Source organism: Macaca thibetana, chromosome 6 (genome assembly GCF_024542745.1).
Source record: "Macaca thibetana thibetana isolate TM-01 chromosome 6, ASM2454274v1, whole genome shotgun sequence".
NCBI classification, from domain to species: Eukaryota; Metazoa; Chordata; class Mammalia; order Primates; family Cercopithecidae; genus Macaca; species Macaca thibetana.
This window is the reverse complement of record NC_065583.1, coordinates 113,993,996-114,013,402: the sequence shown is the minus strand read 5'-3', so window position 1 is coordinate 114,013,402 and position 19,407 is coordinate 113,993,996. Positions and strand designations below refer to the sequence as shown.

Here is a 19,407-nt window from a genome sequence, read left to right as displayed (position 1 = left end):
ATATCACCTTTTCCTAAATTGACAGCATTCCCCTGTCTTGCTTTTTTGCCCTGGTTCTTTGGCTCAATGTCACCATTTATCCAAGTCCAAAGCCGGGGAGCCATTCCTTGCTTTTTTCTCTATTTCCTTTACTTTTTCCACCAACACCAAGTCCTGGATAGTCTTCACATTCTTTCTCCTTTCTTTGTTCCCAGTATCACCACCATAATCCAAATCCTCATCATGAGTCCCAGCATCAATTTTTGCTTCCCACTAATATATTTTCCTGATGAAAATAGAGATCTTTAAGAACTACAAATGTGACATGTCATACTTCAGTTTACAATTTTTTTTAACTCATAAAACAATCAAAACTCTCATATGGTTTAGAAATCCCTGTACAATCTGACCCCTGTGTAGCTCTCCCAGCTTCCCCTCTCACTTAGTGAACTCAACGCTTCAGCCAGAGAGTTTAAGTCCTTATCTCCTGGCCTTAAATTGACATAAGCTGATCCCTTATTTGGCACATTCTTTTCTTTCCCTCCCATTTCCAGAACCTGACTAATACTTATTCATTTATCTTGAGTTATGAAATATACACAAAAATGTAATACATATACGTATATAAATGTGATTAAAAGGATGAAAAATGTGTCCATATATAAAATGTTTCTAGTATGAAAAATGTATCTATATATAAAATGACATTTCTAGTACCTTTGAAGTTCCTCGAGTGCCCCCTCCACCATATCCCTTTCCTCATACCAGAGATAACCACAGTCTTGAATTTTGTAATCACTGTCCTCTTGCTTTTCTTTATAGATGTTACCACAAATGTGTATTTCCCTAAACAACATATGATTTAATTTTGCATAACGAAACCGGTTTCACATGGATGTGGTTCATTTTTACTCTTGTAAGATATTTCATTGTATGACTATTCCAAAAATTTACTGTTTATTTTGTCAATGAATATTTGGGCTTCCATTTTCTTGATATTATAAACAATATTGCTATGAATATTCTTATAATGTCCCTGATACATATGTGTGAGTATGAATTTAAGAGAAAAATTACTAGGTTGTAGGATGTACATTCTCATTTTTACCAAATAATGCCCAATTCTTTTTCCAAAGTGGTTATACTAGTTTACTTCCTTCTCTCCATATAGTATTCATGAATAGCCATTGATCCACTGTCCTTAGCAACTCTTGGTGTTGTCAGGCCTTTTGCCAACCCCATGATTGTAAAATGGCATTACTTGGCTTTTATACGTATTGCTGTGTTACTAATGAGTTTGAACATGTTTTCATGTTTCTTTGCCATTTGTATTTTATGCCTGTTAATGTCTTTTGCCCATTTTCCTATTGAGTTATCTTTTCATACTGAATTTACGTTCTACAATATTTATATATTCTAGATATTGTTCACTTGTTTTCCAATATTCAAAAAATATGACTAGTCATGGTGTCTCACACCTGTAATCTTAACACTTTGGGAGGCTGAGGCAAGAGCATTACTTGAGCCCAGAAGTTTGACACTAACCTGGGCAATACAGGAACACCCTGTATCTATAAAACATTAAAAAAAAAAAAAAATAGCTGGACATAGTGGCATTCACCTGTGGTCCCAGCTACTCGGAAGGCTGAAGTTGGAGGATTGCTTGAGGCTGGGAGGTCGACGCTTCAGCGAGCCATGATCATGCTGCTGCACTGCAGCCTATGCGACGGAGGGAGACTCTGTCCAGCCTATGCGACAGAGGGAGACTGTCTCCAAAAAAAATGTGTATTTAATCTGTGTTTAATCTGTACAAGCCACTGAGCTAAACTCTGGAAACACAGCTATGGATAAGACAGAAACTACTCCCACTCTCATGGGTTTATCCCCTCACTCAAAGGGGGTTAAAAAGTAAACTAATAAATCTCTAAACTTATAAATCTCTAAATAGTAACATCATCTTAGCTTTGTACTTTCTGAGGGTGAAGTTACCAGACCCCTACTAAATCCTTTCCCTCTGAATCCTGTATTAATACTTCCATAGTATAAACGTTATTATTAATGGTGTTTGTCTTCACCACTCGTTGACAAGTTTTCTGAAATCAGCAGCCTATTTTTTTGTTTTTCATTTCTGTACCTCCACTACTTAACATGGTCATTACATAAGGGATGCTAAATAAATATATTCATTGAATGGATGAATGAAAATATGTCATTAGTGATAATAACTGAAAATTCAGTATTCACTATTGATATCTAGGGAGTATAGGCCTAGGTTTGGCATTTTGATACAATTACAGGTATAACTTTCAGTAGAAAGTAGATATTTCTTTTTTTTTTTTGAGACGGAGGCTCGCTCTGTCGCCCAGGCTGGAGTGCAGTGGCGTGATCTCGGCTCACTGCAAGCTCTGCCTCCCAGATTCACGCCATTGTCCTGCCTCAGCCTCCCGAGTAGCTGGGACTACGGGCGCCTGCCACCATGCCTGGCTAGTTTTTTGTATTTTTAGTACAGACGGGGTTTCACCATGTTGGCCAGGATGGTCTCGATCTCTTGACCTCGTGATCTGCCCGCCTCAGCCTCCCAAAGTGCTGGGATTACAGGTGTGAGCCACCGCGCCTGGCCAAAAGTAGATATTTCAAGCCCTATATGAAGTAGCTGGTTGCAGATTTCTTCATGCAAAAACCCTATGCCTACCCTATGCTGGTAAGCCAGTTTAGATTTAGATGTTTTATACCAAAGTTATTTACAGAAAAAAGTAGACCTAGTTGTATTATCAAAAAATTACAGAGCTGGCTGTGCACAGTGGTTCACTCCTGTAATCCCAGCACTTTGGGAGGCTAAGGTGGGCGGATCACTTTAGCTCAGGAGCCCAAGTCCAGCTTGGGCAACATGGCAAAGCCCCATCTCTACAAAAATTACAAAAATTAGCAGGGCGTGGTAGCATGCACCTGTAGTCCTAGCTAGTTGTAAAGCTGAGGTGGGAAAATTGCTTGAGCCCGGGAGGTCAAGCCTGCACTGAGCCATGTTCATACCACTGCACTCCAGCCTGTTTGTCAGAGCAAGACCCTGTCTCAGAAAAAAAAAAAAAAAAAACAGAGTTATGGAGTTGTGTAATATGCGATACAAACTAACTGTCGGGGCTATACTTAACCAGCAAATACACAAGAATGTTGAGTATGTATTACGATATGAGACAGAGGAGAAGCCATGTATTAAAAGGCATATATTAAAAGCCAAGCATGGTGGCTCACACCTGTAATCCCAACACTTTGGGAGGCTGAGACAGGAGGATTCCTTGAGCCCAGGGGTTCAAGACCAGCCTGGGCAACAAAGTGAGACCCCCATCTCTACCAAAAAACAAACAAAAAAATTAGCCAGGCATGCTGGCATGCACCTGTGGTCAGCCTGGGCAACACAGTGAGACCGTGTCTTTAAAAAAGAAAAGAAAAAAAAAAAACAAGGCATGACTTTGATTCCTTGTCATGACTGGGAGCATTCAGACAATCACTTGTTAGGTCTATAGATTAATCCCCTATTAATGAATACCGTGGGAGCAAAGCTCTTCTGAATATGTTGGCCTGGATATGAAAAAATTGAAGGAGGTGCTAATCTCCAAAACACTGGGTCAGAAGCAGCCAAGCTGGAAGAACAGAAGGCAAGCTTCCCATGGGTGGACCTGGTATCAGCTCAGGCACAAAAGTAAGACTCTGGACATGGATGACGTGGGAGTTACTTGGGACTGGGGAGTACAGTGTCACTGGGAGGGACATAATCCTTAGAGGAGTAGACATACTTGGTCAGACCAAGAAAGTAATGATATGCAGCTTGCCCTACCTGTTGGATAAAGTACCCCATAGAACCCAAAGAAGCCACGACGGCAAATTCATATCCTGGAATGCATCTCATACCTGCCATAGTAAATCTAGCACTCTGTGCCATAAGTTCTATGCTTTCCTAACTGCACAGAAGTAACTGAAGGGAAGTAAAAACATGAAAAACTTTCTCAGAATGGCAGAAGGGGCCCAAAGATACTCAGTAAGGTGTATAACTGCTCGTCAAAAATGGTTTTAGTGAACTGAAAAATTGTAAAGTTATAGAAATGGTGTGTAGTGGAATATAGCTGATTGAAACCATGTAAGCAGCTTATATATAAGCTTCAAATCATCATTCACTCATGGCATAAATAATAACTGAATACTATATATAAGAAACGGTGCTAAATATTATGAGGATAGATATATAAAGAAAACTTAGATTCTATTTGCAAGACACTTAGGTTGGTATTATTTGCTCACATTTATACTCCCTTTTTTACCCAAATTAATTTGTGACTGCTTACATAAACAATATATATATGTGTGTGTATATATATGTGTGTGTGTGTGTACATATATATGTATACACATATATATGAAATAATGTAAAGAGCAAAGAATGTCAGGCAAAAAATTCAAAGAAACCTTAGGATCAGTCTAGTTGCTTTAACTGGATCTGGAACTTCACTATGAGATTTTTGGCAGTAAGGGCAAAGGAAAAACATCATTAAGAATTGTCATGAAGAAAGATTTTCCTGGTACTGTTTGTGAGATGAATTTATCATGTGGATCCACTGCATAGGGGAAATTGAGTAATGCAATGAATCATAGCCTCAAGAACACTACTTATGTAGTAAATGCAGAAGTAGACTTCATAGAGCTATTTCTTATTTTGATTATTTGTTAAAAGGCCGGCATGGTGGCTCCCAGCACTTTGGGAGACCGAGGTGGATAGATGGCTTGAGCTTATGAGTTCGAGACCAGCCTGGGCCACACTGCGAATCCCCATCTCTACCAAAAATGCAAAAATTAGCTGGGCGTGGTGGTGTGTGCCTATAGTCCCAGCTACTCGACAGACTGAGGTAGGAGGATCGCTTGAACCTCGGGAGGCAGAGGTTGCAGTGAGCCAAGATCGCACCACGGCACTCCAGCCTGGGTGACAGAACTAGACCTTGTCTCACAAAAGAAAAAAAAAAAAACAAAAAAAACAAGGCAATACAACGTAGTAAGAGTGATAAGGCACATATTAATAAATAATTAGAATACAAGGCAGAAGGTGATAAGTACCACAGAATGGAGAGATTGTTATGGAAGATCAGGGAAAAGAGATTATTTCCGGGATAAAAAGGAGGGGGAAAGGCCAGGCGTGGTGGCTCATGCCATAATCCCAGCACTCTAGGAGGCTGATGCAGGAGGATTCCATGAGCCCAGGAGTTCAAGACCAGAGACCCTGTTTCTACAAAAAATGTAAAAAGCCAGATGTAGTGGCACACTTCAGTGGTCCAAACTACTCAGGAGGCTGAGGTGAGAGGATCGCTTGAGCCCAGGAGGCAAAGGTTCCAGTGAGCCATGATTGCGCCACTGCACTTCAGCCTAGGCAACAGAGCAAGATCCTGTTTCAAAAAAATAAATAAAATAAAACAAAGAAAAAAGAATACAATATATTGTTAACTATAACCATCATGTAGTACAATAGATCTTTTGAACTTGATTCCTAATTGAAATTTTGTATCCTTTGACCAGCATCTCTCCAACTCCCTCCTTTCACCTGCAATCACCCCAGCTGCTGGTAACCACCATAATTTTTACCACCATACTTCATACAACAGAGACTTGCTCTCTTGCCCAGGCAGGAGTGCAGTGATGTGATCTCAGCTCACTGCAACCTCTGCCTCCCGGGTTCAAGTGATTCTCCTGCCTCAGCCTCCCGAGTAGCTGGGATCACAGGTGCCTGCCAACACGCCTGGCTAATTCTTGTATTTTTAGTAGAGATGGGGTTTCACCTTGCTGACCAGGTTGGTGTCGAACTCCTGACCTCAGATGATCTGTCCACCTCTGCCTCCTAAAGTGCTGGGATTACAGACATGAGCCACCACACCTGACCAATTCTATTTTCTATAGTACTTGAGATATAGTAATGAGATCAACTTTTTTACATTTCACATATGAGTGAGATCATGCAGTATGTGTCTTTCTGTTGCAGCTTATTTCAGTTAACACTGTCTACCAGGTCCATCCATGTTGTCACAAATGACAGAATTTCCTATTTTATGACTGAATAATATTTCATTGTGTACGTATACCACATTTTCTATATCCGTTTGTCGGCTGATGGACACTTAAGTTGATTCTATATCTTGTCTATTGTGAATAATATATAGCAAGCACGAGAGTGCAGATATCTCTTCCATACTGATCTCATTTTTTAAAGGTATATTCCCAGTAGTGGGATTGTTGGATTATGTAGTAGTTCTATGTTTAGTATTTTGAGAAACCTCCATACTGTTTTCCATAATGGCTGTGTGAATTCATATTTCTAACAACAGTGTGTGAAGGTTCCCTTTTCTCCACCAAAGACTTGCTATCTTTGGTCTTTTCCATAATAGCTATTTTAACAGGTGTGAGATGATGTCTCATTGTGGTTTTTTTACATTTCCCTAATGTTGATGTTGAGCATTTTTTTCATATACCTGTTTGCCATTTATATGTTATCTTTTGAGAAATGTCAATTTGAATCCTTTGCCCATTTTTTAATGGGGCTGTTTTCTTGCTATTGAGTTTATTGAGTTACTTATATTTTGGATTTTAACCCCTTATGAGATGTATAGTTTGCAAATATTTTCTCCCATTCTATAGGTTGTCTCTTCATTCTGTTTATTGTTTCCTTTGCTGTGCTTATTAGTTTGATGTAATCCCATTTGTCTACTTTTGCTTTTGTTGACTGTGCTTTTGGGGTCATATCCAAAAAATCATTGCCCACACTGATGTTATGGAGCTTTTCCCATATATTTTCTTAGTTCATTTTCTGTTGCTGTAATTAAATGCCTGAGGCTAGGTAATTTATAAAGAAAAGAAATTTATTACTTACAGTTGTGGAAGCTGGGAAGTGCAAGGTGGAGGGGCTGCATCTGGTGAGGGCCTTCTCAGTGTGTCATAGCATGGTGGAGGACATCACATGGTGAGTGGGGCACACCGAAAACCAAACTGGCTCCTATGACAGATCCACTCTTCTGATAACTAACCCACTCCTGTTAATCCCTGTTAATTCACCTGCTAATTCATAAATGGATTAATCCACTCATGAAGGCAAAGCCCTCACAACCCAGTCATCTCTTAACAGCTCCACCTCTTAATACTGTTACCCTGAGGATTCAGTTTCAACATGAGTTTCAAAGGGGACAAGCATTCAAACCATAACAGTTTTCTGCTAGTAGTTTCACAGTTGAGGATCTTACATTTATGTCTTTAATCCATTTTCAGTTGATTTTTATATATGGGATGACATGAGGGTTTAATTTCATTCGACTGCATGTGGATCTCCAGTTTTCCCAACACCATTCAGTGAAGAGACTGTCTTTTCTTCATTGTGTGTTCCTGGCATCTTCGTCAAAAATCGGTTGGCCATAAATGCGTGGATTTATTTCTGGGCTTTCTAGGCTGTTCCATCAGCTATGTGCCTGTTTTTATACCAGTACCATGCTGTTTGGTTACTATAGCTTCTTTGTTATATATATATGTAATTTTTTTTTTTTTTTTTTTTTCTGAAAAGGAGTCTTGCTCTGTTGCCTAGGCTGGTGTGCAGTGACGCAATCTCAGCTCACTGCAACCTCTGCCTCCCTGGTTCAAGCGATTCTCCTGCTTCAGGCACCTGAGTAAGTAACTGGGATTACAGATGTGCACCAGCACACCCAGCTTATTTTGTATTTTTAGTACAGGGTTTCACCAGTTGGCCAGGGTGGTCTCAAACTCCTGACCTCAAGTGATCCACCCACCTTGGCCTTCCAAAATGCTGGGATTGCAGGTGTGAGCCACCATGTCAGACCTTTGTAATATATTTTGAAGTCAGGTAGTATGATAACTCCAACACTATTCTTTTTGCTCAAAATTGCTTTGGTTATTTGGAGCCTTTTGTGGTTTCATACAAGTTTTGAGATTGGTTTTCTATTTCTGTGAAGAATGTCATTGGTATTTTGATAGGGATTGCATTCAATCTGTAGATCACTTTGTGAAATTTTTTTTCAAAAACATAATCATAATACCATTGTCACACATAAAAATAATAAACACTTATTTTTGACTGAACCAGTCTTAAAAAGAAGCAAACCAACTATTAGCCAGGCCTTGGATGAGGATCTAGGCATCATCATTCACACCACAAAATTTGTATGTGTAAATGACACACACACGCAAGCGTAAGTATTAAATAATGTACTGAAAGAAGAGAGTCTCTCTCCTGAGTAATTTACTGAGGACTTCAATTGTGAAAAGTATGCCCTAAATACCAATTAAGTGTGCCAAAAGCAATTTATTCATGTTTCTAGAGAAAAATAAAAGGGGAATATCTGAATTGTGGTTTTCCATGTATGTGGATAGTCCCTATAGTAATGAATCAAGGAACACTTTATTTTATTTGTGAAGCAGCTTTTGATTGTATATGCTCTGTGGTCTCAGGTGGCTTTTCGTAAGCCAGGGATAGGATTTAATAAAAGAAATCTCTTCAAGTTCATGTATAATCAATTTATTTAGAACCTGTAATCATTAAGCTAGCTGTGTCATATACAAAATTAGAAGAAAATTAATTATCTTTTGTTACTTATTTTTTAGAACCCTAGATTTTTGTTCAACTTTGTAATACGAACCTTTCCTAAAAGCTGTATTTGTCAGTGGCAGAAATATTACAAATATTTCTAGCATCGTACAGTTTTTCATATGCCCTTAAGTCGTTTCTAACATTTTAAAATTTTTATACATATCTCTTAAAAAAGAAAATTTTGAAGAGTTCCTTTTCATTTATTTACAATGAAATTTGGAAACAAGAACTTACTACATTACAAAATCTAGAATAAAATTACCTTTTTAAAAAAAATGGATCATGAACATTTTGTAAAAAGAGTTGAAAATAAATCATTGTTCATTCCTATGGGAGCCTTTGTGTAACCATTTCTACTTTTAAGTCTTACTGCTAGAGGAAGTTGTACACATTAAGGATGTATGTGGCACTGTTTCCAAAATAAATTGTTTATTTATACTAAGTAAGACCAAGATTAGACCACTGAAGTTGTGTTGGTCATTCTAGTCCTCAAATTTAAATGCAGTTTTTGTCAATACAAAAAAGAGACTGTACAATGAAGGAAAACTCATAATGCTTTTGACTTTACCAGCTGCTAGAGGCTACTCAGAATAAAGGTCAGAATATCTCCGTATTTAGGGTAATTCTTCTCTTACTCAAAATTCTTGTAGCTGAGTTCATGGTGTACATTTTTCGTGAATGGTTGTTTATAGGAAGTTTATATATTATCTTGGCAAGATAACTTTGAAAACCCACTGTTTTCCTAGCATTTTTCTATTGCTGCTAAACAATTTCTGCCCAATCTAAAAAATTGCCTTCCTATACCAGCAGGTGGAGGCAAGAGCAGTCAAATCATAGCACTTTGCTTTTCAAGTGTACTGGCATGTATTGTAGATTATCTATCCATGACTCAAAGCCTCTTTATGACATGTCTCTCACATAATTACTTTTCTTCAACAACTCTGTTGTTGTTTGAGCATCTTCTTTTGATGGCTTTATCATTTGCTTTATTTACTTGGTGTCTGGGACTGAACTTAGTGGTCATTTTAGGACAGACTAATTTAGATTTTCGTCACATTTCTATACTCATTGATTGAACAGTTAAAACATACATGTTATGTGCTGAACACATTCTTCCACATTTGCCAAGAAATACAAAAATGACTAAGACATGGACCACATTTCCAGAGAGCTTACATTCTAGTAGAATTACAAGGAAAAATGTCTTCAATTCCTCTCCTGACTTGGGGAAGCAGATCAGTCAGCGTTGCTGGTATTGCTATGGCTAGCACTGGGGAGTGACAAAGCTCTGTATTCACATGGATTTTAATTCCATCAACAAATATTTACTAAGCACCAGGGACTACATAGGGGATTAATTTATAAACATAGGCTTTTTGTCTTACAGATAAAAAAGGCCAAAACAATCTTCAAAAGAAGTATCATTTATTTTTAAACTTTTTAATACAGACTATATAGAACAAATAACTAACCGACATATAGATCCTGATGCATTGAACTTAAGGAACTTTCAGTTAGAAGTAACTGTGCGTAACATTTTCTGGAATATACTTAGAAAACTTTCCACAAATCCTGGTTGAAATAAAATAAAAGTATGATACTCTAGATCAATTCCATTAGCTGTTTATTAATAGCCAATAATGATAAAAAAATACTTTATACAAACAGTATGAAAGAGGAGAACTGAATTCTAAGGTTATGTCTGTATGTGCAGAATGAGAGATGGAGAAGAAACTCATAGTTATGGAAAACAGAAAAGAATGGCCCCAAAATTTCTTGCAAGACTTAACAGCCACCAATATTCAGAACTGTCTTTAAGCCCCAACCTGTCCGTCATCTTAATACATTGTGCATCACAAATTTCCAACCCAATTAAAGCATTTCTGTTTCCTTCATTGGTTTATTTATGAAAGTCACTAAAAAGACACACAGTCTGATCTAACCTATTTTAGCCTTACCTCCCATGCCTCCACACCCCATTAAACCCATGTACCCACCTTACTTCATAGAGCTATCTTGAAAGACTCAGCCAGTTTAGAAGTTACATCCTTATTGAAGTCTTTCCTAGATTCCCCAAGGCAGAGTCGCACGCACTGTCCTCTTCATTCTCCATTGCTTTATTTATATAGAATTTGTTACCTGATATTCTTTTATTTCATTATTATTTTTAGAGACAGGGTCTTACTCTGTTACCCAGGCTGGAGTGTAGTGGCACAAAAGTGGCTCACTGTAGCCTTGACTTCCTGGGATCAAGTGAGCCTCCCAAGTAGCTGGGACTATAGATGAGATCTCACCATGTTTCCCGGGCTGGTCTTGAACTTCTGGGCTCAAGTGATTCTTTCTCTTTGGCTTCCCAAAGTGCTGGGATTACAGGCATGAGCCACCACACCCAGCCTGCTACCTGATATTCTAATGTCTCTTTCTGTATTTCTTCCTCACAAGTCTGTAAGCTACTGAAAGGTAATAACTTTGTCTTATTCATCTTTGTAACCTCAGTAAATATTTGCTGAAGGAATCACTGAATCAACTATTTCTTGGGAAGTCCTTTTATAATAAGCCTCTCTCTCCCCCTGCCTTTTTTTTGGTGATGTCTGAATTATATTCATAATTCCAGATGATAGATGATAGTAACAAGTCAGTAAATCCTATCAATAGGGAATAAAGAACCAGCATTTATTGCATGGAGTGCTTTCTTAGGATACCTCAGCTGAGGCTGGGCACATTGGCTCATGCCTGTAATCCCAGCACTTTGGGAGGCCAAGGCAGGTGGATCACCTGAGGTCAGGAGTTCAAGACCAGCCTGGCCAACATGATGAAACCTTGTCTCTACTAAAAATACAAAAATTTTTATTCCAGCTACTCAGGGGGCCAAGGCGGGAGAATCAGTTGAACCTGGGAGGCAGAGGTTACAGTGAGCCAAAATCATGCCATTGCACTCCTGTCTGGGTGAGAGAGCAAGACTTCGTCTCAAAAAAAAAAAAAAAAGAAAGAAAAGAATGCCTCAGTTGAACCTTGAACCTTATCAATAAAAGATGTAGATTGTTTGAGTACTTTAAGGAAGAATTTGCCGTTTCCTGGGAGTACACTGTTTCCAAATGGTTTAATTGATTACCTATGAACAGTTCATTAAAGGGCTCTGGAAAAAAATGAGACCTGGGTGCAGAGGGCAGCCATCGAGGTCATCCAGGTTTGAGTGGTTTTACTCTTTGAGAACAGGTGACTGAAAAGCTGCCCAAGTCTGTGTGACCTGTTTTTCAGAGCTGGATAAAAGCTAAAGTGGGGCACTCCTCCACAGCCCCTGCAGTAGTCTCTCAGGGCGTGGTATAGACAACAAGTCAGACATGTGAGATAAATATTTATGCTTTAATGCACTTATTCTCTCCCCATTAAAAGCAAAGTACAAAATCAGAGAAGTGCAATTGGTGAAAAATTTGATGATTTCCTTTTCTGGGATGGGAGTTGCAACATCAGTATAGGATAATAAAGAATAAGGGCCCTCGGATACTTTTCAGTTTATAAATAAAACTACAAAGGAGTATGGGCTCTGGAGTCAGGCTTGGGTTTGAATCCCAGCTGCACAAATGCTATGTGACCTTGAACAAGCTACTTTACTTCTCTGTACCCAGTAAATTGGATTGCTAATATCTTCCTCTGTGCTTATTGGGAGGATTAAATAAGAACATGCATGTAAACTCTTGGTAAAGGCCTGAGGAGAGCTTAACAGAGGGAGATGTGAAAGTAGTTCATTATGTCTGTAGCTTAGATACAAGAGCAAAAGGATGGCACTGACAAAGCCAACATGGTAGTTAGGGCAGATTCAGAAGTAGGTAGCTTGAACTTGATCCTGAAGTCACTGGGGAACCATGCCATTGAAAGGGAGTGTCATGATCAGATTGACATTTTAGGATGATTACTCTGCAGGCAATCTGCAGAATAGATTAGAAGGCATCCAGGAAGAACCTCCTGGGTTTCTGATTCGGACAACTGAGTATATACTGGTGATCATCCCTGAGATAAGGAATAAAAGAGGAGGACAGATTTGGTTCTGGGGGCAAGGAAGATGAGCAATTTAATTTTAGACATACTGTATTTAAGATGACCATTGACATCCAAGTGGAGCTACCTAGCAGGCAGTTGGTCATATGGGTCTAGAATTCAGGAGATTTGTGCTGGAGGTACAGATCTATAATTCTTTAGCTATAGGTGACATGTGTAGCCATACAAATGGAACAGGCATGGTGTGCAAGATGTAAAGAAAAGAAAAGAGGCCATAGAACTGAATCCTGAAGAGCTCTAAGGAATCCTGAGAAGGGGCTAAAAAACAAAAACAAAACTTAAAAAAAGACAGCTGATGATAAAAATCATGAGGGAACAGCCAGTGACATCAAATGAAAAGAGGAATCATTATCACAAAAGCCCAAGAAGGGTGGTGGCACATGCCTGTAATCCTAGCTACTTGGGAGGCTGAGGCAGGAGAATTGTTTGAACCTAGGAGGTGGAGGTTGCAGTGAGCCAAGATCCCGCCACTGCACTCCAGCCTGGGCAACAGAGCAAGACTCTGTCTCAAAAACAAAAACAAAGTACAGCAGTCATCCAGGTCTGAGGGTGGAGCTGTGGGAGAGGTCTGTTAGAGTGAGAAAATAGAGGGATTAAAGGACTGGAGTTCTAAGGGAGATGGAAAACTAAGAACCATGGGGGTAGATAAATGGAAGCTGAAAAGATAGAAGGTTGTGATTGCAGTGGAATAGTTGACTTTATGATTTCCAAGGAGCATCTTCAAATGGTGGTAAGAAGAATAAACACAAAGGTTCTTGGAGTGAAATAGATTAAGGAAGTGACGTTGGATGGGCACGGTGGCTCATGCCTGTAATTGCAGCACTTTGGGAGACCAAGGTGGGAGAATTGTTGACCCCAGGAATTTGAGACCAGCCTGGGCAACATAGCGAAACCCCATCTCTACAAAAATTAAATTAGCCAGGCATGATGGTGCATGCGTGTAGTCCCAGCTATTAGGGAAATGGGAGGATCAAGTGCTTAAGCCCAGGAAGTTGAGGCCGCAGTGAGTTATAATCACGCCACTGCACTCCAGCCTCAGCAACAGAATGAGACCCTGTCCCAAAAAGAAAAGAGAGAGAAAAAGAAAAGAAACTGAAGTTAAGGGAGTGGTAAGCCTTGTCCACCCACCCTTAGAGTCTCTCTGGGATGATTATAAAACTTTAGACAGGGACTGATAATGGTTTGACTGTGTCCCTACCCAAATCTCTCATCTTGAATTATAGCTCCCATAATCCTCATGTGTCATGGGAGGAACCCAATGGGAGGTAATCGAATCTGGGGGTGGATTTTTCCTGTGCTGTTCTTGTGATAGTGAATAAGTCTCATGAGATCTGATGGTTTCATAAAAGGCAGCTCCCTGCACACGCTCTCTTGCCTGCCACCGTGTAAGATGTGACTTTGCTCCTCCTTCACCTTCTGCTATGATTGTGAGGCCTCCCCAGGCATGTGAAACTGTGAGTCCATTATACCTCTTTTTCCTTATACATTATCCAGTCTTGGGTATTTCTTCATAGCAGTATAAAAATAGACTAATACAGGGACTGTAGAGCTAATTCTTTGGTGAATGTGAGAAAATGGCAAAGAGTTTAGTTGATGATAGCAACAAAGAGAGTTAATAAGGGATGTAGCAGGAAGCCAGTAGCCTCAGAGGATTAGAATTATAGTGCAGTAATGATTTGGACACCCTTTTGAGGATCAAGGAGAGGCTTACCCTGTGTCAAGGCCTCCTAGTGTGAGGAACTTGAGAGAATGTGAGTGTGCTGCATGGGAGAGGCAGTGCATTCACCAGGAATCCAGGTTACAGTGAAGACAAAGGGGAAAAGCCAGTGCCCTGTGACAAGGTTGAGGATGTAGGGCGAGGGGTGAGTGTCGGAGAAAGAGACTGGCATGATGGGAGAGCTTCACCAACTGGTGATGCCGATCCTTTGGGACAGTGGCAGAATGTATGCTGTGAAAGGACACAGAGCAGAGAGAAAGCAGTAAGTTCACAAATATTTGCTGTGTTGAAGGTCTTGTATCAGAAACCTTTAGGTAAACTTTTATGACTTCTATCTTAGTAAGCTCAGTCAGTGAATAAGATTAATTCTCACTTGTCAAATAATAAGGACATGAAATTTAAACAGTCTTGTGGAAAAACCATTTTTATATTCTGATCATATTATCAATACCCTTGGCCCTGCTCCCTATGGAAAGAACTGAAAGTCTTTTCTGGCAGACTATGCTCTTGAAAGTAGCGCTTACTCCTTATTTCTCCACGTTGTGAGAATTAGATGAGTGTTTTAACACTCCCTGCACACATGAGCTACTCAGTAAATGAGTTCTCCCTTCCTCTGTTTCTCTGTCCTTTCTTCCTTCCAGAGAAGACACCTAGAACCTGGTTTGCGAGTGGAAAGGAGAAAGGGTACCCGAGGAAGGGCACAGGCAGGGCTGCTTGGCATACACGTGCTGTCACGTGGAATCTCAGGAATGAGATCGTCCAGTCGGTGCTGTCCATTCGAACTTTCTGCAGTGGTGAAAACATTATCTGTGCTGTCCAGTGTGGTACCCACTTACTACAAGTGGCTATTGGATATTTAAAATGTGCCTGGTACAACTGAGAAACTGAATTTTTTATTTTATTTACTCATAATTCATTTAAATAACTACATGTGCCTGCTGTGTTGGACTGCACAGGTCTGGTGGATAATGTGCTGCTTGGCTGAAGGCTTCATGAAAGAAATGGACTAAATACCTGAAGAAATAGATAAGTTGGCCAGGAGCATTGGCTCATGCCTGTAATTTCAGCACTTTGGGAGCCAAAGCGGGTGGATTGCTTGAGCCCAGGAGTTGCTCACTATGGGCAACATAGCAAGACTCCATCTCTATTAAAAATTTAAAAATTAGCTGGGTGTGGTGGCACACGCCTGTAGTACCAGTTACTTGGAAGGCTGAAGCAGGAGGATTGCTTGAGTCCAGGAGGTCTAGTTTACAGTGAGCTATGACTGCACCACTACTCTCCAGCCTGGGCAACAGAGTGAGACCTTGTCTTTTAAAAAAGTAAAGCGAAAGAGAGAGAGAAATACAGAAAAAAAAGAGAAACAAGGAAAGAAGAAAGAAAAGAAGGAAGGAGAAAGAAAAAGAGAAACAGGTAAGCCTCAGTGAGGTATGTAGCTGGGCTTTGGCATTGCAGAAATCAGAAATAAAGGAGTCCTATATGCTCTGATGAAAGGACCCTGGACTTGAGCTATGGCCTGAGAAGTTGTGAGGAGAGGGGTGATTTAGTCAAAACAGTGGCTAGAAAGACAACTTTGTGAATAGTAGAAATCAGGGTTAGAGTGTTTCTGATGTAATAGCTACACAAGAGAAATAATTAAACTTATACAGGAATTCTAGTCTTGAGGGGGGATTGATTTAATGCAGACCTCAAGAGCAGTTTGTAGAGAAACATTAGTTGCAAAGCAAATACTAGGAATATTTGCCAAGTGTTTCAAAGAATTGGCACAAATTTCTGGAAATGTCCTGCCAACCATGTAGTACAACACAGTGACATGGTGACAGGGAAAGGGATGGAAAAAATGTAAATTGGTAGGAGGCAGAAGTTGTAAAATGTTACATAATATAGTTTCACCATAGCCCTGGCTCTAATAAAACGTGTTTCCCTGTGTGAATGTTTACTTGTGATGATTAGGGAAGATGGTGTTGCTTTAATGTTTTTGCCATATTTGTCCCATCTTGTTTCAAGTGTATAATGAACATCTGTCTGCTCATCAGTGTGCAGTGCATTGGGGTGGGAGTTTGTGATGAAAGAAATGTACAATGGCCATTGTGCTTGAGAAAGTCCTAGTTTCATTTAGAATATAAAACAAACTAATTGAATAGGTGATGACAGTAATTTAAATGTCTAAAATGAATGGCACAGATGAAAGGTGGTACAAGCTCAGATCTGGGTGAACTGGAATGGTGAAAGCCTTGATGAGAGGAAGTAGAGGACTTCAAACTATGCTTCAAAAGAAAATGAACCCCATAAATCAACATTTCTGAAAGTACATTCCATAAAATATTTTACAAAAGTCTCAAGGCAATAATTAACTCAGAATAACTATGGCATACTCATTTGTCCAAATGAAATTCTGTAACCTGATGATCTCTGTCAAAATTTATCCAGCTTTCTTCCTTTGCCTAAACACTATTATTATTATTATATTATTTTGGACACAGGAGATTACAGTGCTAGCAAATGCACCTTCCTGTCAATTCTAGTATGGTATTCTGTATTATTTCTTGGTTAGAAATTTCACAGGGTTAGCCTGTTGCAGTGACTCATGCTTGTCATCCCCACACTTTGGGAAGCTGAGGTGGAAGGATCGCTTGAGCTTAGGAGTTCAAGACCAGCCTGGGCAACATGGCAAAACCACATCTCTACAAAAAGTACAAAAAATTAGCTAGGTGTCATGCATACCTATAGTCCCAGCTACTTGGAAGGCTCAGGTAAGAGGATCACCTGACCCTGGAAGGTTGAGGCTACAGTGAGCCATGATCACGTCACCTGGACTCTCGCCTGGGTGAGAGAGTGAGACCCTGTTTCAAAAAAAAAAAAAATTCACAAAGGTCATGTTTTGAAAAGTGCTTTGAAAACAGAGGAGATGATGAAGAAGGTATGATGATTGAAACAGAAATAATAAAGAGCCTGGAATTTTGTAGTAGTAAAAAAATATATAGTGTTTAATTAGACAACTGGAATCTCAGATTTGACCTACTTTTTCATTTTCAAATTACTAGACATAATAACTGCTGTAGGAAAAGACGGGCTCATGCCGGTTGTCTGCTTTTGACTTATATAGCTCTCAGCTGCAAAAAGTCAGAGAAAAATCTTCACCAGATTCTCAAGAATACAAGCGCAGCTGCTGGATGACTACAGGTGCACTGGTTTTCCCACCCGGGTGCAGTTCTTTCCAGTACTGTAGAGGCACGGAAGGGGAAGACGAGATCAATGTACCAGCATCTAAAGCATTGGGTGAGCTTGAAAATGTAACAAAGGGGAAGAAGAGGGATGCTCCGCAAAATGAAGATGGGAGAGGAAAAGCAGAGATGAAGTACTCAGTAGATCAAAATGTTTTAGTTAGAAGTATAAGGCATTCCCCTGTCACCATTCCTTTTCTTTGGTAACAAGAATTATGAATCCTGAAAAGAATTAAGGTAAAATCCCAGAAGGTGAGGAAAAAAAGTATTAAGATAAAAATTTTAATATATTTAGTTGACTCGTGACATCATGATTTCTAACGTTTGTTTCTGTCTTTTTAGCCCTTCCAGGTTCAGGGAATAGTATTACATTAAGGGAGAAATAGCTTTTCACTAGCTGCCTTGGAAACTTTAAAACGTATATGTGTCCAGCCAAGGTGGAGGTATTGACATCTTTATCAGTTTAACTTTCCCACTACAAATAAATGACAAGTGTTTGAGGTGATAGTTATGCTAATTAACCTGGTTTGATCATTACACAATGTACACATGTATTGAAACATTGCACTGTACCCATAAAGATGTACAATTATTATGTGTCAATTAAAAACAAAATAAAACTTAACAATCAGATATGCTATGACCACTCAACCTTCCAGTAAATGTTAGGAAATAGATGAAAACCAATGAAGGTCATCTTATCAGTGAAATACTTGAAGTAATTTTATTTTAAAACTGTGTAATAGGCTAGGCACGGTGGCTCATGCCTATAATCTCAACACATTGGAAGGCCAAGGAGGGCGGATCACTTCAGGTTAGGAGTTCAGGACCAGCCTGGCCAACATGGTGAAACCCCGTCTCTAATAAAAATACAAAAAACTAGCCAGGCATGGTAACACAAGCTTGTAATTCCAGCTACTCAGAAGGCTGAGGCACGAGAATCGCTTTAACCTGGGAGGTGGAGGTTGCAATGAGCTGAGATTACGCCATTGTACTCCAGCCTGGGCGATAGAGTGAGACTCTCTCTCCAAAAAAAAGAAACCTGAGTATTAATAGAAATTTATCTGTAGTCACTGGTTTATACTAAGAGGAGTGGTGAAAAAAGAACAGGGTATTAAGATGGATACGTCCTATGTTTTCGTCGTCGTTCTTCTCTTTAATATTCCTGTAACTCAGTCATCTCAGGGCCAGCTTTTTTACCTATGCTGGGACTTCCTTGACAGTACAGCCTGTCATGGCCATGACTGACTCTTTCTTAGTGGCGTCTGTTGGCAGAAATAATTATTTTGGAAATTTTCAGCCAACTGTATAAATCCTGAACTTCACATCTTTATTATTTTGCACCAACACCAAGTATGTAAGACCCTCTACTCATCTGCCATTTCTTGTACTCTGACCTCCATACTGTTGGTTTCTCCCTATACTTACTCCTTTATCAGTAGAATCCTGTATGAGGCAAATAATATAAAACCCCATTCTAACTGATTTCACCATAGAGGGAACTTACTGACTCGTGACTGGAACGGTCAGGCTTTACAATTAGTTGATCTATGGGCTCTATGGTGTCTTTAAATATTTGGTTTCCTTCCTTTATTCTGCCATTCAAAGTGTCTGTTTTATCATAAATCAGATTCTGCTCATTCTCATAGGATGGCTGCCAGCTGCAATCAAGGACACAAGTGTACTGACACTTAGTGGGAATGAGACCCCCTTCTCTCACAGCATTCCAAGCAAGAGTACTGAGGGCAGGGACAGCTACCTTCAAAGAACATGAACTGTGTTGGGGGTGTATGAGTGTTGAGAGGAAGATG

At 39.6% G+C, this 19,407-nt stretch overlaps 1 protein-coding gene across 4 annotated transcripts in view; it reads left to right on the top strand.

The window, feature by feature from the left end:
- Nucleotides 1-19,407, top strand: part of NLN (neurolysin) — a 103,215-nt gene that overhangs the window by 9,605 nt on the left and 74,203 nt on the right. Inside the window, exons 1-2 of one of the 4 annotated variants that reach the window (XM_050793742.1) lie at nucleotides 11,260-15,785; nucleotides 17,479-17,651. The exons of 2 other annotated variants lie outside the window; for them this stretch is intronic. Coding sequence is in view for 1 of the 2 variants with exons in the window: in XM_050793743.1 (XP_050649700.1) it covers nucleotides 17,435-17,444 (10 nt within the window). In the remaining variant the exon portion in view is untranslated. Of the gene's footprint in view, nucleotides 1-11,259; nucleotides 15,786-17,434; nucleotides 17,445-17,478; nucleotides 17,652-19,407 lie in introns of those variants that run through there. One more of the 4 variants, XM_050793743.1, reaches the window with a different exon arrangement.